Below are 27,873 nucleotides of genomic sequence, written 5' to 3' on the forward strand. Positions count from 1 at the left end.
AATGTATGCCATGCTCAAGTCTTACACTATCCAATACAACCTTACTAAGAACCACTCTATTTCCTGTCATGTGATACATATACATACAGATATGATTCTCATGATTTATGGATCACCCCTGTAAAACGTTCATAAAATATCCATTGATATGTTTGATGCGTGGCTTGGTCTTCATGTGCTGTGGTGGTTGCTCAGGACAGGAGAGATTGTGTTAAATTGTTGGCTCATATTGGGTTGTTGCGGTGCTTGCCTGTCTTCTTGCAAGGCTCATTCTCCATTGGTTCAGGTGATTCTTGACATTGTACTTCTTCTAATATGCAAATCAAATTACATTTTATTTTCCCCCAGGGTTTAATGTCCTTGGGACATACAATAGATATCTGCATTCTTCCACATTACCCATGAGTTGTACCCAGGTCTTTGAGCAAATTGTCCTGTAACTCTGCTTCCAGGGGCAGTGCTAACCTTGTGTGTCTGCGGGTGCCTTCTGACAGAGATTCCAGTGAAATTGTGCTTCCTGGCAGTAGTATACAGAACATTTCTCTTATCTTGTCCTCTTTGGAGTGGCCCATGGGGGCTACATGGACTGTTGCTGCTTGTCCTGTGCATCAGTTTGTTTCTCAGGGCTTCAGTCAAAGCAGTTCTCTTGGATCACTCAAGAGAGAACGCACAAGCAGACTGCGAGTCCTGGAACATGCATTCTACAGAATCTCATAGTGCCTAGGAAAGTTTATTTTTCTTTGTGTTCTATCCAGTGGGGACAGGACTTCTGCCTCACTGTATCTGTTAGGGTGTGATGATGCCTCTCCTGCTATCTTGATCTCCATAACTGGATCTCTCAAACAAGATCTTCCTTTGTTTTATGGAAAAATCAGCTTTTGCAACAATGTGAAATTTTCTTTCCTCTTTCTCAAACAGTTCTGCTTTGTTGTCCTACACAAATATGTTTTGGAGGCCTTCTTCAAGTATTAAAGAGAAATAGTCCTCAACCAAGCTGCAAATACAGCTATTTGCGCAAAACTTCAGCATAAAAGGACCATTCCTACAGGTTTTTCTGGGGTCAGAAAAAATGAACTGGAAAATTCAACTACTGAGAAAATACACAAGGGATGTCAACAGTTAACTCAAGACATAACAAAAATATTAAACTTTCCAAGAAGGCTAGGGATTAATGGATCGATACTGACCCAGATGAGCTAACACTGGATAGCATAACTAGAAATACTCTCTCTCCCTAGAAACTGCCTATTTTTAATTTTTTTCCAGTGTTGCAAATACATCCTTATTTATTTTTCAAACTGAGTTTGTTTTTTTTTTTTTTTCATAATCATTCAGTAACACCTCAAATCACATTAAAACCACTCTTGTCTACACATGCAGAGCTGCATGCTTAAAGATTTAGTAAGCAGGATTGCATACCCTCTCTGGTTCCTTCTTCCTGCCTATAAGGAAAGTTTTGTCCCAAATTCCATTCTTTCAGAAAGCATTCAGCTCTCCACCATTAAACCTAGTCCACTGCAAACTCATTCATTCCCTGAGCATTCACCTGTTGACCCATTCTCAGGTTACTTGTAGAAGCTTGACTGTCCAGAGATATCTCAGCATAAGTTAGGAAGGAAACCTCCTCAGTGTAACTCCTTGTTCTGCCCCGACCATCTCTGGTAGCTGACCTGCAGACAGGTTTGAGAATTTCAATGTTAGTTATACAGGACAATTTCTAGTCTTTATTGGCAATATTTTATTTGAATCAGTATTGGAAGTCTCTTTTCTCCTTTCTTCTGGACTTCCATCTCCACACAGCATTTTGCTATAGCAGTGATTGTCTAAGAATGCTGAAAAAGCAGATTTTATGGTCTAGTATCAGCTAGAAGGTATTATCTTTGTCCTGCTGATTACTAGTTTATGATTCAAAAACATTAACAAAAATAATGGGCTAGAAAACTAGGCAGAGCAGACCTCTTAAGGATCCCATCTGAAATATCTTCAAAGTATGAATGTAAAACAATTGCAACTGCTCTTCAAGAAAATTTTTTTTAAAAACAATTTGTACACACAGAAATAATTTCCCCTAGAACATTTAATATTCAAGTATATTCTAAAATAGTTCTCAGATTAATATATGAATTATCACCCACGAACTATACATGAATTTCATCTGGAACTGTTGACTTGAATATATCTAAATATTCACTACTCCACCATCACTGTCCCCATAGCATGTTCTATTTTTCATATTAAAATTAATTTGGCTTCCATTTACCTTTGTGAAGACTCAAAGTGTTGAATGCTCTAGCACTGTCTGCAGTTTGTCTTCCCTTTTGTTTACTAAATCACTCTCCTCTCTGTTCCTTTTAGTTCTGATACTTTAATAGAAATTTTCTGCAACTTCTCCAAATGAAATACATTTCATATCACAATCCTTCTGAATTTATCAGTCTAAATGTTTGTTATTCCTTTATAGGACAGATTTTTCCAGATCTCACACAATTCTCTTTAGATTTTTGGAGATTTGAAGATTTCCTAATTCTGTCTCTGAATTCTTTAAACAAGTTTGCTTTTATATATTTAGAACCGTCCCATTCAAAAGTTACCAGTTCACTTGAACATCTTCGATTTCTCACATTATCTTCCCAGGAAGTCTGAGTCTCATCTCCCTAGGTTGTGTCAAAGCTGTTTTCCCAATTCCCAAGTAGCAAGGCTACTATTTCATTATATTTTCTCCATTTTATTTCTCACCTTTGGGTTTTCAGTCAATTGCTTTCTGACAATTAATATACTGTCAGAAACTAACATAGCCATAACGTTTCCCCATAGCCAAAGTTCCCCCTTCCTGAAGCCAGAAGTGTGTACTCAACACTGAAAATCGGATCAATTGCTTTGCCTGCACCCTGACACGTGGGCTTCTTATAATCAAAAGTTTATATGGATGAAAAAAAAATCTACCTTTATTACCTGTCCTTTGGATGGTTCTGATGGCAGCTCAAATACTCCTTCTTCTGTCTCCTCTTCCAATTTTCTGCTTCATGTAAGATCCTGAGCACAAAACAGGGCGTTCTTCCCCCTTTTCATCTTCATCCACAGGTAGTGTACAAGCTTCTTTACTATCTTTTCCTGTTCTTTATTTGATGCCATTTTGTTGTATTACAAAGACAGTACCAAGTTTTCTTTTTATTGAAAAAGATGAAAATTCAGGCAAAAGGATTTATTTATTTTGACTTTTGTCTCAAAAAGTCTCCTACTCTTATACTTCCTCAAAGTTTATATGATGTACATAAAAAAACAAAACAAAACAAAACAAAACAAAAACTTATCCTTTTTCTGCATGAGAAGAGAAAATGAGTTATTCCCTGCCTGGCAGAACAGGAAAAAAGTCTCTGTTTTTCTCATATACTTTCGATTCTAGACAGATAAAAACAGCAGAAAGGCTGAGGTTGGAAGGGACTTCTGCAAGTCATCTAGTCCAACCTTTTACTGAAAGCAGAACAAAGTTCAGGTCAGGTTGCTCAGAATCTTGTCCTATGATGTTTTGAATATCTCCACAGTTGGAGAAGATGATGAAGAATTTTTAAAGATGAAGAATTTTATTGTGTTCAATAAAATTACCTTGCTTATGATTTCACATAAATGGTTCACAAAACCAACTGGTTTTGAACATATATTCTATGTATATTATATGTTTGGCTTCCCGTGGAAGTCAACAGTGACTGGGAGAGCACCAGAAGTTTTTATTTTTCTAGCTATCTAAAACCTGTTCTAATTACATAAACTTGTTATGAGGAAGGGCAGGGAGAGAAAGTCCTGAGAGGGCTGACATCTAGCCTTGTTTAAGGCCAACACTTATCTTATCAACCTACTGTTAATAAACTCGCTAAAACAATAAAGACCCAGATTTAATTTTAACTTGCTTTACTGGCCTGCTTTAGCAATGGCTAAAGGTGATAGCTTGGAAAAATATTAATCAGAGTCAGCTATTTAAAGTCAGACATGTTTTTTGGCAGATTCTTCAGGGAAGTTCATCTAACAGCCAACAACCATGAAGATTCTTAGCTATCTCCTGGTTTACCGAAGGTTCCTGTTCATAGTCCTCACCCCACTGCTTTTACTTCCACTTCCGCTTATCATCAAAACAAAAGTAAGTGACCTGCTTGGAGAGAGATTTATTTTGCACCTGCATGTAAAGATGGAGATTCACAGACCTTTTCAGATTAACAGGATCACAGATATTTTGAGTTGGAAGGGACCTTAAATGAATAATATGTGATTATTTTTGTCAACAAGTTGTGATTATTTTTTTGTCAACTCAGTGTATTTTCACAGAAATGTAGAGAAGACAGCTTCCACATAAATTTCTGTACTGGATGCATGAAGCTCTGAATCACATATTTGTTTTCTAACAACGTCTGTACTACATTGAAAATATTGTTCTCTTTATTATTTTTTGCACTCTTTCAAACAGCTCTGTATGATTGACAATGGAGATGAATTGTCAGGAAAAAGCTGCAATTACTTTTTGTTTAATGAAGGATTTTATGTTCATCATATTTTGTGTTGTCTGATAGGAAATGACTGGAATCAGTGATCTGACAAATTCCCTCTGGTTCCTAAATAGAGAAAAAACTATGACAGGACAACATAGTTTTATTTTACATGAAATACATTCTGGCATTCACTAACTCTTGTGACAACTCCAAGCTGATGAAACAGCTATCTAACAATGTCATTAGTGACTCTATTTGGTACAGCTCTGATGCCAGCAGAATGAAATGGAATTCTGTGATGTAGTATCATGTGTGCATTGTATATACCACGTATGACAATACATGAAATTTTGGTTCTGAAGTCCTTGCAACACAGTTTGATGGTGGACACAGAATCATGTACTTCATGCTCTCACATCACAATTCCAACATTTCAGTTTTATTTCTGAGAGGAAATTCATGGGAAATTCTTAATGTGGTAGGACTAAAGTGAGATGAACATTTGCTAGGTGAATGGATATTTTCAAATTCTTTCATACATAACAAAAATTTCTTCTCCAAAATAAATGATACACACGGCTGACCGACTTAGGTTTAATATTGTTGTTTTCCAGTCAAAGGTTCCATGAGCCACATCATTAAGCTGTTCCTTTCCCATTACAAACCATCTCTGCTGCTCTTGAGTAATTTCATGCCCTAACCAGGGGCACTAAATGTTTCAAACCATTTTCCTTAAAAGCAGAAATATAAATTAAAAACTACACAAAAGAAATTTATAATACTCTGGAATAAACTAGGCTTACTTCACCTCATTATATTTGTCTGGGGTTGCATTTTACAGGCAGCATTGAAAATTATTCTCCTGGGGGAAAAAAATTTAAAAAAGGAAAAAAGAAAAAATCTCCTGGTTTTAAGGAGTTGAAACAAAAGATACTCGCTAAAATTACAAGCCTTAAAACCAACAGCTGATTTCTTGTCAGTCTTGCATGATATCTTTTTTGTTAGATGCTATCCTTGCCTTATTGCTACTGATGACAAAAGCTCAGGGGAGAAAAAAATTTTACCAATTATTGACTGTGAGTACTCCTATAGTCCTAAAGGTTTGCTTACAGAGGCAGAATGCTTTTGATTTGTAGGAATTCCTAGCCTGAGAATGCTCCAGAATGACCTAGATGATTAATTGTCCTTGAAGGAATAGGCAGCTGACTTTTTTCCCCAACTTTCTGGAGTGATAGAGTTTAAATAATTTTACTATTTCCTAAAAAAACCCTATCTACACCTATTTAACTGACTGTGTTTCAGTACTCAGCAGGATTGTCTATAGTATACAATAAATACCCTAAATGTTGGTCCTTTGACTCATGCTTTTTCCAGGTGTGGGGTATCTCTGTACTGATGGAGCTGTACTTTTTGAATTGTGATTCTTTTCCCCCTGGATGATGTTTTTATTGGTGCCTTTTATATTCTAGGAAGCAGAATGTGCATACACATTGTTTGTAATTGCCATATTTTGGCTCACAGAAGCTTTGCCACTGGCTGTTTCAGCTTTGCTCCCTGCCTTTATGTTCCCGTTGTTTGGTATAATGGGATCCAAGCAGGTAACCTTTCCTTTTCTCTTTTTTATACTGTGCTTATCAGGAATCAAAACTCCAAAGAATGAAACACATAATTTTGAAATGTGTAAGGCATATCCATGGATTCACTGAGTCCCAATCACAATAGTTCTGCCTCAAGACTTGCTTAAATGCTTTGTCTTCAGGACTTGTTCACATTTCTTTAATAATTCCTTTAATAGTTTCTTCTAGGCAGCCACTCAGTATTTAGATGCCAGTTGATGGGAAAATGTTAGATAGTTATGAAATACTCTTAATATTACAGAGGCAAAATGTCAGAATAATGACATGTGCAAACTGCTGAGTATACAACTTTATGCCAAAGACATGAAATCACAGATAATCATAATCTCAGTCTGTGTTTAAAGTTGTTATTTTGCCTGTTGGATAGATTAAAAAGTAACAAAACCAACATTTAATTGCTGATTTAGTGTGTATGTTAGATGTGACTGATGATTTTAGGTTGCTCTATCCCAAGCTTTATTTTTATTTTGCTTTAACCATATGCACTTCAGTGCATTCATTCTTGAATCATTTGGTTAAATGAATTTAACTGTTCCAGTGAACTTAACAGTTTAATTTTAAGCAAAAAAAGGTTTCTATTTATTTCCTAATATGTTCTGACTGAATTTTTTCATTAAAGTGATATTACCAAATGCTAAAAGAAATTCACCATTTAATTTTTTAAAAAATGGATTTATTTTCCTCTTTGTTTTTTGTTTTTTAATTTTGCTTCAGGTAGCATCTGCTTATTTTAAAGACTTTCATCTGCTGCTGATTGGAGTAATTTGTTTGGCAACGTCAATAGAAAAATGGAATCTGCACAAAAGAGTGGCTTTAAAAATGGTGATGCTGGTGGGTGTCAACCCTGCATGGTATGTGCTAAACAATGTCTTGAAGGACAATAATACTTATGGAAAGCAATGTATTCCAGAAATAATTGCCTACTGCTTTTTCCACAGTAGAAATTCAGCCTTTCTTTTCTGCTCAAGCAAAGTCGATATTTAAATTGATATGAGAGGTTTGTGGGTGACACTTTAATATTTTGCTGAAATCCTAATTGAAAGTTCTCTGCAGTGCTTCTGTTCATAATAAGGATTTTTCTGAACAAAAAGTATGATTAGTTTGTGAATAATATAGGGGTCCTGTTTCTTGATGGTCGTTGGAACATTCCCAGGCCATGCCTACAACATAAAATCTGTTCTATGATGATTTTTTTTTTTTTTATTTCAATATTGTTTTTAAAAATCTGGACATTCCTAAAAATACAAAAGGAGTTCAAATTCACAGTGAGGGGGGAAAACATCATAAAACTAAGCAGATGGTGGAGAAGGAAAAACAGGGTAACAAAGTGTCTTAAGGTGGTTTCCTTTGTCTACGTATGAAAGAAATCAAAGGATAGGCACTTCCTCAACTGGATGAGGTGACAATGGAAAAGAAATCACACTCTCTGCCTACTCACTATCAACATTTTAAGAAGTGAAAAATCTTTCTTTGCTTCCATTACAAACTTGCAGAAAAGGTTTAGGCTGACAGAGGTGTCTGTCAGTGTAGCAGTAAGGCTGCACATAAGATATACGGAGCAAGTTTAGCTTCCCAGAATACATCATGCTCATGACGCCTTGCCAGGAAGCAGAAAGGAAGCAAATGATCAGAAAATCAGAAACCCAGGTCTAAAAAATAAGATGCCTCTTAAGTGTTTTAACTAATAACACTTCATAGAGATGCTGGATTATTTCTATTCCTCAGTAATTTGAGTGACCTTATTTAAAATATCACATGTGTTTTGATTTAGTTCTGCCTCTTTTGACAGCTGGTAGCTTTCTGTTTGGAAAAAATTCTCCTTACATTCTTGTTCTACTGCCTGCCGTTATCTTAAGCTATATTCTTGTGCTATGCAGGTTTAGTTATTTCAGCTTCTCTTTTGAACACTCCTAAATTCTCATCCTTTAGCTGAAATGTTGAAAGGGAGAACACAAGTGGAAGGTGTGCTGTGCTAAGCTGAACATTGCTGGGGAATTTGCTGTGAACAGTCAAACCTGAAGCCAGTATCTGAGGATACCTAAAGCAGCTCCAGAAAGTTGTAACCCTGAGGAAGCATCCTTCATATCTACCACAATTCCTGATCATGACAAAGGGATGATCAAATGATGAAATGATTTGTGCAGGAGAGGATCTGCCCACCTCTCAGCATCTGCTGCTCACAGCTGTGCCCAGGGCAGGCACGGTGCTGCTCTCTGTACACACACGGGCACAGACCCCAGGCAGCCCATGCACACTGCAGCATCAGTCAGCCCAGGGCAGAGATATCACTGCATGAGACATCTGCATTAGAGGTCATAAAGGGTGCAGCAGCCAAAGTAAAATAGCAAGAGACTTCTGGATTCTGCATTGTATATTCTTCTGGAAAAACTGATGTGTATCAGAAATATGTGGCCAGCAGGACCAGGATAGGGATAGTCTCCCAATACTCCACCCTGGTGAGGCTGTACCTCCAATCTTGTGTTCAGTTCTGGGCCCCTCACTACAAGATAGACATTGAGAGGCTGGTGCAAGTCCAGAGAAGGACAATGAAGCTCATGAAGAGTTTGAAGCATGAGTCTTAGGAACAGCTGAGGGAGCTGGGGTTGCTTAGTCTGGAGAAAAATCATCTCAGAGGTGACCTTATCACTGTCTACAACTCCCTAAAAGAAGACTGTAGCTGAGGGAAGGTCAGCCTCTTCTCTCAGGTGAACAGTGAAAAAGGACAAGGATGGCTTCAAGTCGGGCCACAGGAGGACTAGATTGGATAATAGGAAAAATTTCTTCAGTGAATGGTTGATCAGGCATTGGAAGTGGATGCCAAAGGAAGTGATTGAGTCATCATCCCTGGAGGTATTTGAAGATGTGTACATGTGGCACTTAAGGACATAGTTTAGTGGTGGACTTGGCAGTGTTATGTTTATGATTGAACTTGATGATCCTAAGGGTTTTTCACAGCCCAGATTATTCTGTGATCCTGTAAAGGCTTTCTGACATTTGAGCTATGCAATAAAGTCTGCTGACTGGCAGAGAAAGGTGAATATGTCTATGCAAGGACTAGAAAGGGCAATAAAATACAGGTCGTGCACTACAAAGCAAAGAGTGACTTTATAGTTGGATATAATGGATAAGATTTCATGAGCAATATTTAACAATACCATGGGGAAAATAATTCAGAAAAACTGGGGATAAACAGGATAGGATATATTCTATTATTTTTAAAGTCCCTCAGTAGAGCCCATCACGTTATACCAAATTGTCACCTGACCATCCATTATACCTGACCATCCATTGCTGGAAATTTATGATGAATAGTTTTGAAATACATTAGGGAATGTCTTCATTTATTTTTATTTTTAAATTCCCTTGAAAGTTCTACTAAAATGACATTTTTCTACCGTGTGAAAATTCATATTCAGTGTGCTAAGTTTGACCCAAATGCTCTGCATAAGAAACAATTCTTCTTCAACCCCTGTCTGAAGACCTAATCAAAAACTGCCTAAATTAATGTGTTTTACACTACAAATGACAATTTGTGTTGGGTCAGGTCTGTGACTTCCTGGTCTTCAGATCATTTGATCACTATACAATTAAAATTGCACAGGGAAAGACAAGGTTCCCCTACTGAGAAAAAAATCCAGCTTGAAATGTTGTTGCTATTAGCTGAAATGAAAGGCTATGAGAGATATTTTGGTGGTATTTTTACATCATCAAATAATGTTTACATGATTTTTATATAATTTTTATATTGGTTTCATGTACTAAGTAAAACTGACATTTTTTGCGAAGTTTCTGATTGAGTCTGGGCAAAGAACTTTTCAAATTGCACGGATGTCTTCTGAGAGAAACACCACCATCACTTCACTAAGTTCTCTTGCTGTGATGATGTATGGCAGGTATTCGTCAAGGTAATGTCACTGACAGCACCTTGGAACAGGCATTCAAGAGGGCTGTTCACATTTCCAACTTCAAGAAATGAATTAAAAACAACATTGTGATCTGTGTTCTAAATTTACAATCACCTGATATGACATGGAATGTTTGATTTTTCAGTCATTAATGCAATTCTATTGCGTTACTATTTGTAGTAAACTTAGAAAAACCTGAGCCAAGACCAGATTAATGAATTGTAATTACCTTCCCTTTCCCATTTAATATTGAAGATGACAAGTATGGAAATCCAAATAATACCTGCACTTGTCTTGGTACTCTGAATAAGAACTAAGTTTTGTACCATTTACTTAATTTTTAATATTTCTTCCTATAACAACTTAACTGGTATATCTAGAGGACTAAACAGCCTAAGTGATAACTCCAGGGTTTTGAACTGGCCTGTACAGTATTAATAACATTAGCAGTATAGCCATTTTAACTTTCATTTGAATTTGTGACATGCATGATGCTCTTTCTTCAAACATGGTTCAAATACAGTATAATTCTGTAAACAAATATTATTGCTTCTGTTTACTTTGTAACATATTTGAACCTCTAAAATATGATCATTTCAGTGTCTTAGATCGAGACAATTTTAATTCAAAAAGGTTTTCAGAACTACAAGTTTTAAATTTTCAGTGTTGAAACATTTCTGTTGATAAAGTTCTCCATTTATATTAAATAGAGTGATGAAAGGAGGTGTTACTGTAGCAGTCACAGACTCTTCTCTCCTATTCCAGGCTTATGCTGGGTTTCATGGTTAGCTGTGCCTTCTTGTCAATGTGGCTCAGCAACACCTCTGCTGCTGCCATGGTGATGCCAATTGTAGAAGCTGTAGCTCAGCAGATCATCGGAGCAGAAGCAGAAGCTGATGAGCTGGAGATGTCCTGCTCCAACGGCTCCATCAACCCAGCGCTGGAGCTGGACGGTAGGCATGCGCTGCAGCTCTGTCCTGGCCACCCTCACTCAGCAGAAATGAACACAGCAAGCACAATTAAATGGCCAGAGAGGTACTGGCATCATCATGTGCTTCACTGTGAGAGTTCCCTTGGATTACTGCGTGTGAGCTCTCATGATCACAAAGATAAAATAAAACTGAGCGGGTGCAGAAGATGGCAGTTGGATGAGGGGAAAAGGGAAGGGGCTGGCTTATCAGCCTCTCTTATCAGCCTTATGAGACAGCTGGAAAGAAATGTCACTCCAGGCTATAGATACACTAAGGCTTAAATGTTAGCACAAGAAAGGAGCTCTTTAATCTATAGGGTATGTTGGAAGAACAACTGAATCTAAGCTGATTACGTACATAGTTGGATTTTAAATTGAAAATTATTCTCCTCATTGGAAGATTCAGATTCCAAGGAACAGGAGTCATGAAGGAGTAGGGCACAAATCAACTGTTTCTGAGATTAGTACTCACAAATGTATTGATGGGATGATGTGAAGTTGTGTGCATGGGGTGAGAGATGCTGATGGAACCTTTCCAGTTTTACTCCCTTAAATGCTTTTCTGTCTTTGCATGACTGTCTTACAGAAAACATAGGAGAATTTGAAAACCCAGATTGGAAAGAGAAAGAAAAACGAGTTAATGGGTAATTGTTATTAATTTAGTAAATTCTGTTCTAAGAATTCATCTAAATAGATTATCTGTTTGGTACAACACATGCCTTTGTTTTTCCAGATATAACCACAATGTGGGTAGTACTGTATGCACAGTTGAAAAGGAAAATGAAAAAGGAAATGAACAGGTACTTAAAGTGTCTTTTTATTATGCAGTCAAACTTAGTTTTAACCTAAATGTCACTTCCACACCACACCTAAAATGGCACAGATTGCAATGAAGCTGGTTACATGTGCATAAGAAATATACCTGTAGTCACACACATGTACACTCTTTGCTTGTATAGCTATTTCATTGCTGGTTTTGTCCTCCCATTTCACCCAAGTTAAAGCAACCTCACCAGAGTACAAACTCTATATATCAGGTATGTGTATATGTATCAACCTATACAGAGGCAGTTCTGTAAAGACTAAGACAGATCAGGGAAAGGACTTCAGGATTTAATTCTGCCTGCTTTTCCTTCACATGAATAATTGCATTACCACTGTAACTGTGAACTAAACCACACTGCAGACAACTATATTGCCAGTAAATAGCCTGGCTCTTCTGAGATATCCTCGAGTTCTAATTTTGTGCCTGATGATGAGCCCTTCTTATACATTAATTGGTATATGTACTTTCTAAGCAGAACCTACCACCTGCTGAAGCAGAGAGAAAACGCAGAAAGGACAAATACAGTGGGATTTTCAAAGTGATGTGCTTATGTGTGGCTTATTCTGCTACCATTGGAGGACTGACCACAATCACAGGAACATCGACTAATCTGATTTTTACTGAGCACTTCAATTCGTAAGAGACTATAATATATTATTTTTATTCTTCTTAGCCCAGAATTTTAATTTTGTTTCTTGAGCTCTCATATGTCTCCCCTAAAATACATTAGAAACTTTGCCCTTTGATTTGATATTATTTGATTCCATTTATTTTCTTAATTATTAGGAGATAAAAAGAAATTACATGCTTGTATTTGCCTTACATGGGGAAAGTCTGTAAGTGATCTGCCAACATATGCAATAAGACGACCATTGTTTGATTAAGTAGCACTTTACTATTTGGGTAGATTTTTCTGAGAATGAAAAGCAATACTTAGCATGAATAGAACATGCACTATCTAAAGATATGTTCTTAATTTCTAAGTACAGCAGGAAATAAGTTCAGACTGCTTAGCAAAGAGCATCGGGAAACTTTCAAGAGGATAAGCACTGTCGAAATGAGAAATCTGGGTTCATTAATCGACAAAAAAGCAAATAATTTCAAGGCAGTCTGAAACTTTGCATTCAATGGAACAATGCCTTAAGGTTTTCCAAAGCATTTTTAATATTCATTTTCTTATCTATGTAGAGCTGCTTTGAAAAGAAAACTGGTAAATTTCATTCCAAACCCCTTGAAATTCAATGGTTCTTGCTGATCACTGTTTTTCTTCTGCAAATTACTGTTGTCAGAAATACTCCTATTCCAATTTTGAAATAAAACAAAGTAAAGAAAAATCCTTTTTTGCCCCCCACCCACTGTTTTGTATTACACACTACAAAATTGTTGAAGACCAGTTATTGATAGCATGTGTAGTGTTTGCCTGCAAAGAGTTTATTTTTATTGACACTAAATCACTGTAGAAAGAGGATTATTAAAATCAATCACACTAGTTCATTTTCCAGAAGAAATAGGTCTAGAAAATAAATCAGTGTGCCCTGTCCATCCTTGCTTCAGGCAAGACCTGTAGTAGACAATCCAACAATAGCAGATCTATGTAATAGATTGTTTTTAAAAAAACATTTAAACTTATCATCAGTTCTACCTGAGGAATATTTGCTCTGGAGATGAAGAATACCTAACTTCAATATTCAGATTATTAGAAATATTTACACAAATATTCATCCCTCTACAAATTTATTGTAGAACCTGACCACAATAAACAAACATGTTGTAATGGAATCAACTCTTTAGTATAAAGCTTTTAAGAGCTTGTTTTCTTGCTCAATAAGAAATTTTGCCACATATTTCAGGAAAGATCATAAACACTGTAGCACGTGATGAAATGTTAGGTCATTACTAGGCTGATGTCAGTTCTTTCTTATCTTGGAATTTTTAAGTTCAAAAAATCGATGTGGCTAACCATGTAATAAAAGGTACATAGCCATGTAATCAATAAATTATGTAACAGCACAATGCTTTATATTTTCTGTATTGTTATATTGGGAGCTTCATTGTCCTGTCATTATGTACAGTTGCCATCTAGAACATCACCTCAAAAAAAGGACAGGTGTTTAGGTTGGTCCCTCCTAGCACTTTATTTGCAATATATATAAGCACGATAGTAAATACAGATCAAGCCTAAAATTTGCACAATACTTGAGAGAGCATTTATAATAAACACTTAAAGATTCAAAACCCTATGGAATCTTCAAAATTATTTTCTTTCTAGCAAGACCTGAAATAAAAAAGATTGGCTAATAATTGGAAATAGTCATTAGGATGCCCTCTGTCTGGACATTTGTTCTTTTCCCTTCCATCTGATTTTTGCGTCAAGAAGGAAAGCTGCTCAAGGAGACTTGAATTTTCTCACTTCTAGCTGGAGGAGCTCAAAGAAAGAGTAGCTTCTGTTCACAAAGTAAATTGGAAAACAGGCTGTTTTTACTCTGCCTTTTTTCCTATCTGGCATCAATCAATTCAACAGTAAAGCAATTTTTTCAGAGAACCAGAGCCCTTCTTTTCTTAAATGCACATGGAAGGGAGAGCTCTGCTTGAATGACCCACATTTACAAACAGTAGATTGAGACAGTCTCAAAGAGACAAGGTGAGTGGAGAGATCATCCACCTGGCCAATGAACACTTATGGAAATTAGTAATAATAATTTTGATTTTAATCAGTTTCGATTCACTTATAGAAGTCTAAACAATACAAGTTTCAGCACTGCTTCTGCTGTTGTCTTCTACATTCACTGGAGCTTTTTCATTTGAGTATAATTTCTTGTGCACAGTCTCACCTCAAAACACTCCTTTCTTTCTGTTTCTTTGTAGTAGTCTTCTGTAGTCCTAACAGCCCTTAGGCCACACATGGCCCTCCCTTGCTTACTGAACTCACTTTAGACACACCTCAGTCAGTGCCAGACCCCCCAGACCTGTTGCTTATCTGTTGCTCAAACAACTGGCACAGCTGGTTCCTGTAAGCGGTCATGATGACCAGGAATGGGATGGGAGGGTGAGGCAAGAGGGTAACACAGACCACCTCGTGCTGATGTCTGCTGCCAGCCACTTTCCTGCAGCAGTACTTCCTGGCAATTCTCGCAAGACTTCATTCCTTTGCAAAGGTGAACTAAATATTTTTTTTTCTTGCTCTCATTCAGACGTTACCCAGGTTGTCAGTGCATCAATTTTGGAAACTGGTTTATCCTTTCCATCCCCATCGCAGTTATTATTCTGCTGCTCTCCTGGGTCTGGCTCCAGTGGCTTTTCCTTGGGTTTGAGTAAGTGAATGGTATAATCAATAAAACGAAAGTTATTGATATAAAAGATAATTTGTACCAGGAGTAAATATTGCATCTTAATTTAATAGGTTCAGTAGGAGGAAAATGCAGCAACAGTGATTTTGTGACCTTCATTAGTATGGCTCAACCTCTGGATGGGACAAGACTTTTCTAAAATAAGGATCCTGGACTATTCAGCCCAGTGTGAAAAGTCCATGTCACAAATGGGTGTACTCACTCCTTTATAATATACACATATCATCCTTAATCAGTGCATGTGTGCAGGACAGAAGAATACTGAAATCATATACATTTTTTTGACTCAAAGAGTCATAGGAATACAGCCTTTATTGTAGGGAGGCATTGGTTTGAGTACTGGAACTATGTCTGTTCCAAACTGGATGACTGTATTTGTAAATGTGAGGAAAGAAACTTCTGCTTTTCCTAAATTTATATTTGGTGGTGGTGTGGTAGGGCTTCTGTTTCTCCACAGAGCTTGGGCTTTTATGGTCTTGGTGAGGACAATACTTCCTTTGGGATGATTCTTCAAAGCCTTTTTCTCCATGAGTTCATTAACATCTGGAGAGAGATGTGGGACACCAATCTTCCAAAATTACATGGCTACTTACAGTGCAAGACATGAAAAGTGAGACTAGTTTTAAGCAGACAGAATCATCCCATGCTTACCACTCTATATGTGAACATTTATAGTTTCATTTTATTGTTTTGATGATGTTCTTTCTAACATTGTGTAAGAGTCTTATCCAAGAATGAAAACTTGGCTTGTAGCAAACACTCGGCTGATCAATATGTAAGCTACTCATGTGGTAAAGATTTTCATTCAAAACCAAAGTAAAGCATAACCATAGACTTAAAGAGAAGCTCATTAAAGAGAGTTATATATTTGTTTTTTTCAATTAGTTTACATGATTAAAGTTTCATCCTTCCTGGCCAAATGAGCTGGTTAATAACAGGACACATTTTGTTGCTGCCTCTGTCAATCTCCCACTGGGCACTGTCAATTCCAATATGCTCAGTTTGGTGTGTGATAACTAAATGTGAGATACTGCATTGTAAAGTGACAATTTTACATTTGTCAAGTACTATTGGTTATTGGAAAGGTTGGACACTTTTTTCTGTATACACTATTAACTCATCATTCAATATTGCTGCTTTACATTCCAGTTTTAAAAACATGTTCAAGTGTGGCAAGAAGAAAACAGCTAGAGAAGAGGCTTCATCACAGGTGATTCGGGAGGAGTACAAGAAGCTTGGACCAATTAGGTATTTCAAACTATAAATCTGCAAACAAGAGCAGGTAAATCCAAATGTCAATTCAGGAAAATTTATAATTCATTCTACTTCTGCTATAGCTACCCAGAAACTGTTACACTTGTCCTGTTCATTCTAATGACTCTCCTGTGGTTCACCAGAGATCCTGGCTTCATCCCAGGATGGTCTTCACTTTTCCCAAAGTAAGTGATCCTTTTGATAAACCAACAAGAACTGTACTGTGCCTTAACTACATACCTTCTTTTCTTACCAAGTTTAAAAAATTAAAATGATTTCAATATTTAAGAAATATGCCAGGCCTAACTTTTCTGTTGCAAACCTTTGTAGTGTATACAGAAGATAAACTCCAGCAACTTCACATACGTATGCGAACAATAGCTGAAATGTGTTATACCTGTTATAGGATGAAATAAAGTGCCTCCTAAGAGGGATTATTACTAGATTTAAGGCTTAGTATGGTGAGGGAAAATGCATCATAATTGATGCCACAGTGCCCCACTTTCACATCCAATGTGAAATTTAAAGAATAAATGTGGTTAGAATTTTTTGATCTACCACTCAGTGACAGCAGACTTATATGCACACAGGCCAACATCCCCTGCTTTAACAGCTGAAATTAATGATATAAATTACTGTCCATTCATACATATTTTCCTTAATGGCATTAATGTCCATTCAACTAAATGTCAAAAAGTCAAGAACTATTGTATTTTTTTGCCCTCTGCGGTAACTTCTCCAGGATCCCCTGGATTTCTTTCCCTAAGTAATCAGTCAGTCTTACAAGAACTTACATTACTGTAATATCTCCTTTTGTCTTGCTGTAATTACTGTAATTTCAGTTCTGTTTTTCTGTGGTAATGTTTCAAGTTTTGCTCTGGAGTGGTGGGAAGTAGTTGCAGGATTGAGACAATTAAGTCTTAATGCTGTTTAGTCCTTACAGATTTAACATTTATTACTGGCTGTCCCAAAGGCCCGTTCTAGACTAGGAGGGTAATTTTCCATTTTGTTTTCCTGTGTGTTTGGGATAAATGACATATGAACACATATACATCGTGCCTTCTCTCTTTAAATTTATTTCCACCACTTACACACCTTCCAAGTGCTCTTCCAGAAAGTCTGGGCAGGGATGTCACAAGGAACAATAGTAGCACTTTGAAGATTTAAAGTGTAACACAAGATTATTTTGTGCAAAAAATACCATTAAAAAGTGTATTAAAAACTAAGATTGTTTTAAAATTATTTATTTTTAATCCTCAGAAAAAACTGAAGAAGAACATTTGTTTTTCCTGGCATATATTTGTTTTATAACAGCAGTAGAGCTGATTGTCACTGTCTCATATGAAACACTCTTGAAAGGGTTTTGGAGCAGTGACCTAATTAAGCAATCAGCTAGCTAAGCAATCAGGCTGGGTTGTCTTCCCTTCCTACTTCCTACTAACACCCAGTGGTCACCCAGCATTGTTTAAAGAGCTACATATTAAACTGAGAAACAGGCACTTTAAATAACCTTTCAAATATGGGACTTATGGTTCAAATTACATTTTTTTCCATGCAAAGAACTACATATTCCTATTTGAAGCTGGTTATCAGTGTCTGAGGATTTTGTTCATTGGCAGAGAAAAACAGAACATTCTCAGAAATGAGCAGGGTTACAGGTTCTGCGTAGGGACGTTACTTTATGGATACCCTCAAATGTTGCCACTTGTTGCCCCCAAGCATGAGTCAGATTACATTAGGCCGAATTCTGCTGTAATCTGGATGAGGTAACTAGAAGGGAAACATAGGGATGTGCACAATTTCTTTAAGTTTATGGTACAGGAAACAACTATAAGGAAATATTCTCCACCCTTACAGAAATCTGACAGTACTTGCTTTCCACAGGGTTTTATCCCACAGTCTCAAGAAGGCCTAAGGGAAGTTCTGCCACCTGAAAAGAGCTTTTAGCTTATTAAAAGCCACAGTGTCACTCCTAGACTAGTGAGTGGGTCCTGTTAGGTAGTAATTGCACCACCCTCTGGGTCTTAAATCAGAATGGGCTGTCTGATCCTTTATTCTAACAAGCTGAAATCAAGAGAGTTATATTTTCATGTGTGTTTAACCCAGCAGGAATTTATTTTACCAGAACCTGAATTTCCACAAAGAAACCAGGCTTGATGTTAGGGTGGCAAAGCCCAGGTTCCTCAGATTTTGGAATTTGCCAGTTTCCTTGATAGTAATAGCTGTTGTCAAACTCAAAAAGACAAACTAACATTGCTTTCTGTCTGAATATAGCTTCCAGATATCTATTTTTGTCTTTCTCAGTTGGCTTAAAAACTCTTCTGTCCTTTAAAAGTATAGGTATCTTGTGATTATATCACCTTATAATCTTTTGCTTGACAAACTAAATGAAATGCTTAAATTTTTGTTTCAAACAAAATTTCCCATAACTCTCACCACCATGTTAATGTTCTCAGACCCTTGTGTGCATCCTCACATTACTGAATACCCCTTTAATATGCAGAGACTGGTATTTTTGAAATCCTAGCAGAAATTCTGCTATTTAATGATGTTACCTTCATACTTTTTAAGAGCTATTTTATGTACTGTCAGCAAATTTTTAATTCACATTTTTCCTGTAGCAGTATTGAATGTGGCCCCTTATTTCTAGCTTTATCAGATGCCTTTCAAAAATACATTATCTCTACTAGGATGTTTTAATAAATATTGTGTAACACTACAGGGAGCAGCACAGAGTAAAAATGCCTGTTTCCTCCCCATTTGTTGACAGTGCAGGATCACACATCATTTCTGCTACAGCAGTTTCCTTCTGTGTCCTGGTCTGATTCCAGGCTGTAGGAAATTAGCTTCAATTAGAGGAGTTCCAGGTTGGCCTTTGGCCTTTGGGTTTATGAGCCTCGTAAGAAACAGAAAGTACAACACTGAGCTGCAGCTGATTACAGCTGATGTAGGCAAGGTGGGCTTCCCTCCCTCTTCCTCAGATTATTGCCAGAATGTACTGTATATTTTCTTCGTGATTTACTGCTTTCTTTACTTCTAATACAAGACCACGATGTATTTTTGTCCACAGCCATGTTCTCTACAGTGATCTCAGCTGGAGCAATTGCGAGATTTCCCGAATCAACATTTTTGCTTCCTTATAGCACAAATCAGATTTGCAGTCTTATAAGCAGGTAGATGTTGTATATGCAGTTGTTATTACAACTTGGATAAATAGGCTTTAAAAAACATTTATCTCAAAATTTGTTAATGATTGAAAAGTCTCCATTTGGATTGGCTTCACATGTGTGTCCTCATAATAGTTTGACTGATGGTAGGATGTTGTGTGTGTCCCAAAAAGGTTTTTTGGGAATCATATTTTGCATCAGGAGTACTAAATTTGTGAGCAAAAAGTTGCACTCCTGAGTTCAGCTAGAGTAAGTGCAAAGTCCTGCACCTGGGGAGGAACAAACCCTGCAGAAAGGGGGCTGCAGGGTCACCTTGACAAAACAATGTGGAAGGGAGCAAAGAGGAAAGAGTCAGGCTCAGTGACAGGATGAGAGACAATGGGCAAAAAATGAAACTTCCCGGATCCCTCATGAACACCAGGAAACTTTTTTTTACCTGAGATGATGACCCAGAGCGGTTTTGGATTTTCCATCCTTGGAGATATTAAAAAACTGTCTGAACATAGTCCTGGGCAGCTGGCTCTGAGTGACTCTGCCTGAGCAGAGGGGGTTGGACCAGACAGTCTCCTGAGGCCCCTTTCAAACTCAACCATTATATGAAAATGGAGCTGCCTGGAGGAAAGTGACAGCATGGGTTGTTTCTGTATCTAGATCTCGCTTTCCTTCAAAACTTCTAGCAAGTGTTAAAAGAATGTAGGATAGGATCCAAGAAGAAGAGATTTCAGCTCTCTTGATCTGGTACATCTGCTCCTAGGCTAAAGATGATACACAGGCAGAACCTCCTGCCTTAAGAAACCATATAAATATAGTAATATTTTTTTCAAAATGTATTTTCTATGCAGGCAGACACTAGGAAGCAGGAGAAGAGAATCACTTCAACTTCTATGGCATCTTCATTTTGTGACAACTTAGTGTTAGCTAAAATTATGCTGGTTTTGGTGTAAATCAGCTATGTATATTAAGATTTTCATTTGAATCTCACCTAACAAAGCAAAGGGATACATCAGATTAGATATTTGTAGCATATAACTGAGAGAATTTTTTTCCTTTCAGTGAAAAGCTCTGGTTCAGTACAAAACATTAAGCTTCTGGGAAGATCTGATGGGAAGTTATTATTGGACCCACGGTAGCTGAATATTTAGAAAGCATATGGTCTGAGGCTGAGAGAACAAATATATTGGTGTATTGGTTCAGAAAATCTTACAGAAGAACTTACAGAAAACAGAAAAAAATAACAAGCTTAAGAAAATGTTTTCTTAGCTTTCTTCAGTAAAATTTCATTTTAATGACCATCTAGACTGAAATGAGACAGACTGGGATATGTCACCAGCTAACATTGCGTAACAGGCTTGGATGTGTTCAAAAGGTCTTACAGCTCAGTTTTGCACCTTGGGCTGATCTTGGGGCTACTCTTTACAAGTTGGAAGGATATTGAAGCAGTTTAAGAAACAGTAGTGCAAACAGTTCTTAGGCACTGGAAATGACCAAAGTAAACATGACCCTTGTGACTGTGACCCTAGTAATAACAGCCATAGGAGGATGATAATAAAGTTCTGCTGCCTTTCCTCAGCTACAAAAGCATTGCCCTTTGTGGGTATGCACTGTGCTCTTTAAGGCCTCTTAAATTGATTCTATTGCAGAGCATATTAAAATTATTAAATTTATCATTAAACTGTGAAAACTAGTTATTTAAGCATCAGCTACTCCTGAATATTCCCCTCCCCCAGCTTATTTCTGTGTGGCAAAATAACATATCCTTACTCAAGATGTTTATTTATGAATTTGTAGGGCCTGCACCAAAAATTTGTATGGATGTGAGGAGATGACCTTGATTGTCTCCCAGGTGCCAACCCAGCCACTTTCTCACTGCCTCTCCTCAACAGGACAGTGGAGAAAATAAGGTCAAAAAGCTTGTGGGTCAGGATGAATGCAGGGATAACTGATTGCTAATCAGTTACCATTATGAGCAGACTTGATATGGGAAAAATTAATTTAACTGCAAATTAAAAATAGAGTTGGATGGTGAGAAACAAAGACAAAAACTAAAACACTTTCTCCCTATCCTCTTTTTTCTGGACTCAACCTGACTCCTTCATTCCTTACACCTCTACCTCTTTCCACCACACCTAGTGGTGCAAGGGATGAGGAATAGAGGGTTATGTTCAGTCTGCAGCAGACTGTGGACTTTTCTGCTACTCTGTCCTCTTCCTCTCTCCTCCCCCCCTTCTCCTGACTATATATATTTACGTGGTTTTTTTCTTGTTAACTTCTTCTTAGGTATAAAAGCTATATTACGGATTCAACAGCTGCCTTAGTGATAGGCCTCCTGTTCTTTATTATTCCAGCAAAAACATTGACTAGGACATCTAATGGAGAAAACAGTTGAGTATATTTTGATGTCAATTTTGCCACAATAATGTATCTAAGACGCTACTGTAAACGTAACTTAATGCACTGGTTAGAGAAATGTTGTTAAATACTAATGCTGAAGTCTAAGAGAGGATATAAAGCACTGGGGTGTAAAGCATTCCTGGCCTGGAAGTCAGTGTCAACATTTACACTATGTGAGCAGCAGGAGTTAGTGCTGTGCAGGAAGCTTCTACCTGCAGCCCATGGACACCAACGGAAACCACCTTCCCATTGGCTGCAATGGGCTTTGAAATGGGACTGCATGGGGCAGGGCTAGGATTATGTTTTAAAAATGTTACTGCTTGATTAGGGTATCCTAAAAAACTCAAAATTGTACATTAATTAATTATCATATAATTTTTCCTCTTCAAAAATGGAATTTTTGTTTAAAGTATACCTCTGGCTTGTCTGCATTGAGTTGTGCTATTGAAAACAACGGGATCTAGGGGTTCACAGAGGATGCAAGGTCAGAACCTAAATGAGTCCAAGTGAAACAGCATTTGCTCAGCAATCTGTCTGAATAGCACAGTTTTACTGAGTAAATTAAACTCATTTATATCCTGCAGCTGTCTTCCACATAGGGGAGGAGGGAAAAGGGGCCAGTGCTCCACTGGTGGAAACCATCACAGCTCTAATGACTACAAACTGTGACAATTTTCCCCAGTTAAAGATCTGTCCCAGGAAGCGCAGGTTGTTTCTGTTAGAGACTTGGTTCATGTTATAACGATGAGGTTTTGTCTTTGAATTAGTCCCAAGTACTTCCTCAGGGAGATTATTTCAAGAGCTTGTCAATATGTTTTTAAATGTTGGTTGGGGGCTATATTTTTTAATTTTATTTTTTTTTCCTCTAGCTGTTTTTGATTACACTCCGCTGATCACTTGGAAGGAATTTCAGTCATGCATGCCCTGGGAAATAGCTATTCTTGTTGGTGGCGGGTTTGCACTGGCAGACGGCTGTGAGGTAATGCAATTTATAGAAGACACTGAACAAAAAACATGCATCAGTAGCAATTCAGACATGCAGTGAATTCACAGTTATTCTCTTGCTTTAGCAAGTTATTCTGTAGCAATATTGAAGAGGATAAATGTGACAAACATTCAAGATGTTCAGAAAGCAGGTTTAGAGAAAAAGAAGTTTCCTATGTCTTCCAAGGAAGACAGTAAATGATGACTACTGTTTCTTTTTAAATTTAAATCTGATGGGGAAGGAGTTGTGAAGACACACTGTTTCCAAAGCCTTAATGTCACTGAGATAATTCCCATGTGGAGCCCCATGGCTACTCCAGTAAATCAAGCAGCTTTGGACCTAGACTCTGGTTATGAACCTAATATACTCATATTACCACAGTCTGATTAAGACTCCTCTAACCATCTCAGAGATGCAAATATAAATAAACAGAATATAGTTTGCATGGGCTTCTACAGGGCACCATCAAATTAGAAAAATGGTCTTAAAAACATGTGGTAGAAATACAGACAATATTTCAGATTTTTCTCTTTTACCTAAATACTTCACAATTAGCAGATGAGTAAAGTCCTGTTTTATACCATTTTTAAAATTTTCCTTTCAGCAACTTGCTAAATGTAATCATGCTCTCACATTCCTTATGCAGGTTTCAAAGCTTTCTGAGTGGGTAGCAAGTAAATTGACCCCTCTAGGATCATTACCCTTGTGGCTGATTATCCTGATATCCTGCCTTATCGTCACTTCAGTAACAGAAGTAGCCAGCAATCCAGCTACCATTACAATCTTTCTGCCCATATTATCTCCTTTGGTGAGTATAACAAGCTTATTTTTAATCAGAATCTATCATCCATGTAATAATGCAGCTGCTCAAAGAAGTAGTTTTAAAAAGTCTTAATAAAATACTTCATGCAGGTTTTTTGCTGTCCTGTATTGTGCATTGGATACTTGGTTGCTTTGGGTGTTTCTAACAAGAGATGCTGAAAAATTAGTAAAATTAGATAAAATTTCATTTCATGATTTACACCCAGACAGCAACCAAGCCACAGGTTCACTCACTCCCATGCAGTGGACTCCTGGACAGAATAAGAAGGGGAAAAGCTGGAAAAATCATGGGTTCAGACAATTTAACAGGGAAAGCAAAATCCCCATGTGTAAGCAAAGCAAAACAAGTAATTAATTCACTGCTTCCCCTGGGCAGGCTACTGTTCAGCCATCTCTAGGAGAGCAGGGTCCCATCACACATAACTGTTAATTGAGGTGAGAAATGCCACCACTCCAAACTTCCCCTGGTTTATATACTGAGCATGAAGCCATATGCTATGGAATATCCCTTGGTCAGTTGGGGTCAGCTGTCCTGACTGTGTCTCCTACCAATTCCACCCCAGCCTCCTCATCAGTGTGACAGTGAGAAAAATAGAAAAGGCCTCTCCTCTATGTTAGTACTGCTCAGCCTGAAATAAAACATCCCTATATTGTCAACACTGTCTTCAGCACAAATCCAAAACATACAAGCCACTGTGAAGAACATTACCTCAGAAAACTACAGTACAGTTCAACATGTGAAAATTGATGCTATCATTATTAATTGTGAATATTTGAAGCTCTTAAAAGGACAACTCTTTTCGGGCTTCTTCAGGACTGCATCTTCATAAAAATGGCTAACACTGCAGGTGGTCACAAAGAGAAGAGAGGGCTAGTAGATGAACTTTGTATGTAACCCACATTTCTTCTGTCCTTAGATCAATTCTGTTCTTTTTTCTTGTCATCTTTATCAAAACAGTCAATTCTTTCTTCTTCAAAACTTCCTGATTGTCTTCTAGTCTGTAACTTTTCCTCTTGGCCAGCCTTGATACACACTAAGGTGTTTTTCTTTCAAAGAAAAAAAAAACACCTTCTTTTCTTTTTACTCCTCTTTTCACAGAATTAAAGAATCATTTAGGTTAGAAAAGATTCGTGAGATCATCATGTCCAACCTTTGACTGATAACTACTTTGCCAAAATAACCATGACACTAAGTGCTCTGTCCAATTTTTTTTTGGACACTTCCAGAGATGATGACTCCACTACCTCCGTGGGGAGTCCATTCCAATGTTTAACAACCCTTTCACTAAAGAAATTTTTCCTGATGTCCCACCTGAACCTCCCTTGGTGCAGCTTGAGGCCATTTTCTCTTGTACTATCACTAGTTGTTTGGGAGAAGAGACTGACCCCTAGCACCCTCCTTTCAGGCAGTTGTAGAGAGTGGTAAGGTCTCCACTTCAATGCCTTCCCCCAGACTGACCACCCCCAGCCCCTTCAGCTGCTCTTCATAAGGACTTGTGCTTCCAGGCCTTCCCCAGCTCCATTGCCCTCCTCTGTACACACTCCAGCACCTCAATGTCTTTCTAGTAATGAGGGGCCCAGAACTGGACAAAGTACTCAAAGTGTGGCCACAACAGTGCTGAGTACGGGGGGGACAAACACTGCCCTGCTCCTGCTGGCCACACTATTGCTGATACAGGTCAGGATGGCATTGGCCTTCTTGGACACCTGGGCACAGGCACATGTTCAGCTGCTATCAACCATTACAGCCAGGTGCTTTTCCATCTGGCATCTTTGCAGCCACTCTGCCCCCAGCCTGTGGTGCTGCCTGCCTTTGTTGTGACCCTAGGGTAGGACCAAGCACTTGGTTTTGTTGAACCTTATCCACCCAGCCTGTCCAGATCCCTCTGCAGAGCCCTCCTACTCTCCCGCTGGATACTCCCATCCAACACTCCCACCCAACGCAATGTTATTCACAACTTTACTGAGGGTACATGTGATCCCTTCATCTGGATCATCAATAACGTATTATATACAAATTCAGCTTTATAATATTTCTTGTAGTGTTTTTGCTTTTCATTCCTGTGTAATGTTAAAAATGATCTACCAGAAAAGGTGATTTCTCATTGTTTAATCTGGCAGTTCCTTTCACATTTCACTTGTGTTAATAGAAGAAGTTTGCATTTCTGTATTTAATTTGTCAAATCCCTTGACAGTTGTACTCTCTTTCATTTTTTGGTAGGCTGAAGCCATTCATGTGAACCCACTTTTCATTTTGATACCTGCAACCTTGTGTACTTCCTTTGCATTCCTGCTTCCTGTAGCAAACCCAGCCAATGCCATTGTGTTTTCATATGGTCATTTAACTATTATGGACATGGTGAGTATTAAGTGAAAGTTGTAAGGGGGATTTTTGGCATTTAAAAACTTTTCTTCAGTGTCTTGATGCATGTTTCTGCTTTCTTTTCCTTCTTTTTAGGTGAAAGCCGGCTTGGGCATTAACATCATCGGAGTTGCTGTAGTTATGCTTGGAATTATGACATGGATAGTGCCTATATTTGATCTCTATACCTACCCAAGCTGGGTACCCAACATTCCATCTACAAATGGCACTGGGCTGTAAAAAAAAAAAAAAAAAAAAAAGTTTCTTTTTTTTTCTCACATGTGGTGAGTCACTTAAAATGCTTTCAGTCACCACAATGATAAGGATCTACATTACTATAAATGCTGTATTTCACAGTCCCAGAGACGGATGATCCAGTCTGAGAGTCTAATCAGGAAGAGTGCTAGACTTTCTAAAGATCATAATTAGATCAGGTTTCTAATCTAGTTCAGCTAGTCTGAATTTTTATATCTTCATGTTATGAAGGAAAAAATAAATATGCATAGCCATTATCACTGGCAATTTGCTGCCATTCTTAGGGTAGCAGAATAATGAAATTTAGATTTTATTATTTCAGATACAAATCCTTGTTGTTATTATTATTTGGGGGTTGTCAGAGAGCATGTTGGTTTTCTGTTTTCTAGATTCAAACTCTGTTTGAAACAGTGTTGATCACAAGTAAAAGACCAGGGAGGGGACTGTCTTGAACCCATAGTTTACACACCAGTCAAAAATGCACAAAAAATGAAGAAGAGCTGCATGACCACTTACACAGCACTTTATCTATTAAGCACCTTGTAACCTGGAAGTAAAATGCATATTTAAGCACATGTTTAGCCTACGTCTTCCCAGGACCTCATTAAAATCTGTTGTTGCTTTGTAAAAAGACATATATATATTTCTCTGGATAGACATATGTTGATAGGTGTCAGTTGATCTGTACAGAGACTAAACTATCATCACACCTCTCTGCCAAAAGTCGATATATCCCCTTGAAGAATGAAACCATAAGACAGAGGTGAAGATTTAAGAGTCAATCTGTCAATCAAGTGCATCTTCACCAGGAAGATCATCACTCATGATATCTGCAGGACAGGTGGCAGTTTAAGGTTACTAGACTATGTTAATATTGTAAGGTTCTAAACACAAAACAGTGCAATGTGGTCAGAATGTAAGCTGGAGTTCAAAGATGTCTTCAAATAATTATGTTCTATTTGGTTGTGACTCCGTTTTCACCATAAAGGCTATAGCCTTGCCTGTAGTGACAATCCATTATTATTTGTAAAGAGCATGTAATTAAAAGCTGCATGTATTTAGATTGGATCATGCCTTGGGACATCTGTATGATAGTACTAAACATCAATCCGTCTTTTAAAGATAGTGTCCATTTTTATTAACAACAACAACAACCAAAAAATGCTTTTGGTTTTTGATTAATGGTTTACATTTATTTTTGGTAGTGCATATTTAGAGATGTCAGTCATGACTTCTGCAATGCCAGAATGCAGTGTACAATGTAGTTTGTTTCCTTTAGCTTCTAGTTGCACATTCAGCTGCAGTGAATTATTAAAGAAGCACTTTTTCTTATAAAATGGTTGGTTCCGTGTATTGAAGTAAGTATTGGTGTATGACACCATGCTTTTAAGCCTGGTTGAGGCTGCTATCACAGTTTTTTTATACAGTGGCAAAATAGGGCTATGACCATCACTGGGGCAATCAGGAGCTATAC

General features: G+C 37.6%; 1 protein-coding gene across 1 annotated transcript; it reads left to right on the top strand.

Moving 5' to 3' along the window:
• The first annotated feature begins 4,033 nt into the window (after positions 1-4,033).
• SLC13A1 (solute carrier family 13 member 1) lies at positions 4,034-27,730 on the top strand. The gene is made up of 15 exons (XM_066184518.1): positions 4,034-4,132; positions 5,948-6,076; positions 6,830-6,966; positions 10,786-10,973; positions 11,577-11,634; positions 11,724-11,790; positions 12,292-12,452; positions 15,008-15,127; positions 16,313-16,411; positions 16,501-16,602; positions 21,862-21,965; positions 22,845-22,954; positions 23,607-23,768; positions 26,004-26,141; positions 26,241-27,730. Exons 1-15 carry the CDS (start codon positions 4,034-4,036, stop codon positions 26,382-26,384), a joined length of 1,818 nt encoding a protein of 605 aa, XP_066040615.1. The 3' UTR covers positions 26,385-27,730.
• The last annotated feature ends 143 nt before the right edge of the window (positions 27,731-27,873 follow it).

This window comes from Chamaea fasciata, unplaced genomic scaffold, assembly GCF_029207755.1.
Source record: "Chamaea fasciata isolate MVZ Bird 193981 ecotype frontalis unplaced genomic scaffold, bChaFas1.0.hap1 SCAF_5, whole genome shotgun sequence".
Lineage (NCBI taxonomy): Eukaryota > Metazoa > Chordata > Aves > Passeriformes > Sylviidae > Chamaea > Chamaea fasciata.

What these genes read in the sequence shown, in the direction of transcription:
- SLC13A1 (XM_066184518.1), top strand. Translation starts at nt 4,034, where the DNA reads ATGAAGATTCTTAGCTATCTCCTGGTTTACCGAAGGTTCCTGTTCATA. An exon ending in TTTACTGAGCACTTCAATTC is followed by an intron (nt 12,453 to 15,007) that starts GTAAGAGACTAT and finishes GCTCTCATTCAG; the next exon opens with ACGTTACCCAGGTTGTCAGT. An exon ending in ATTTAACTATTATGGACATG is followed by an intron (nt 26,142 to 26,240) that starts GTGAGTATTAAG and finishes CCTTCTTTTTAG; the next exon opens with GTGAAAGCCGGCTTGGGCAT.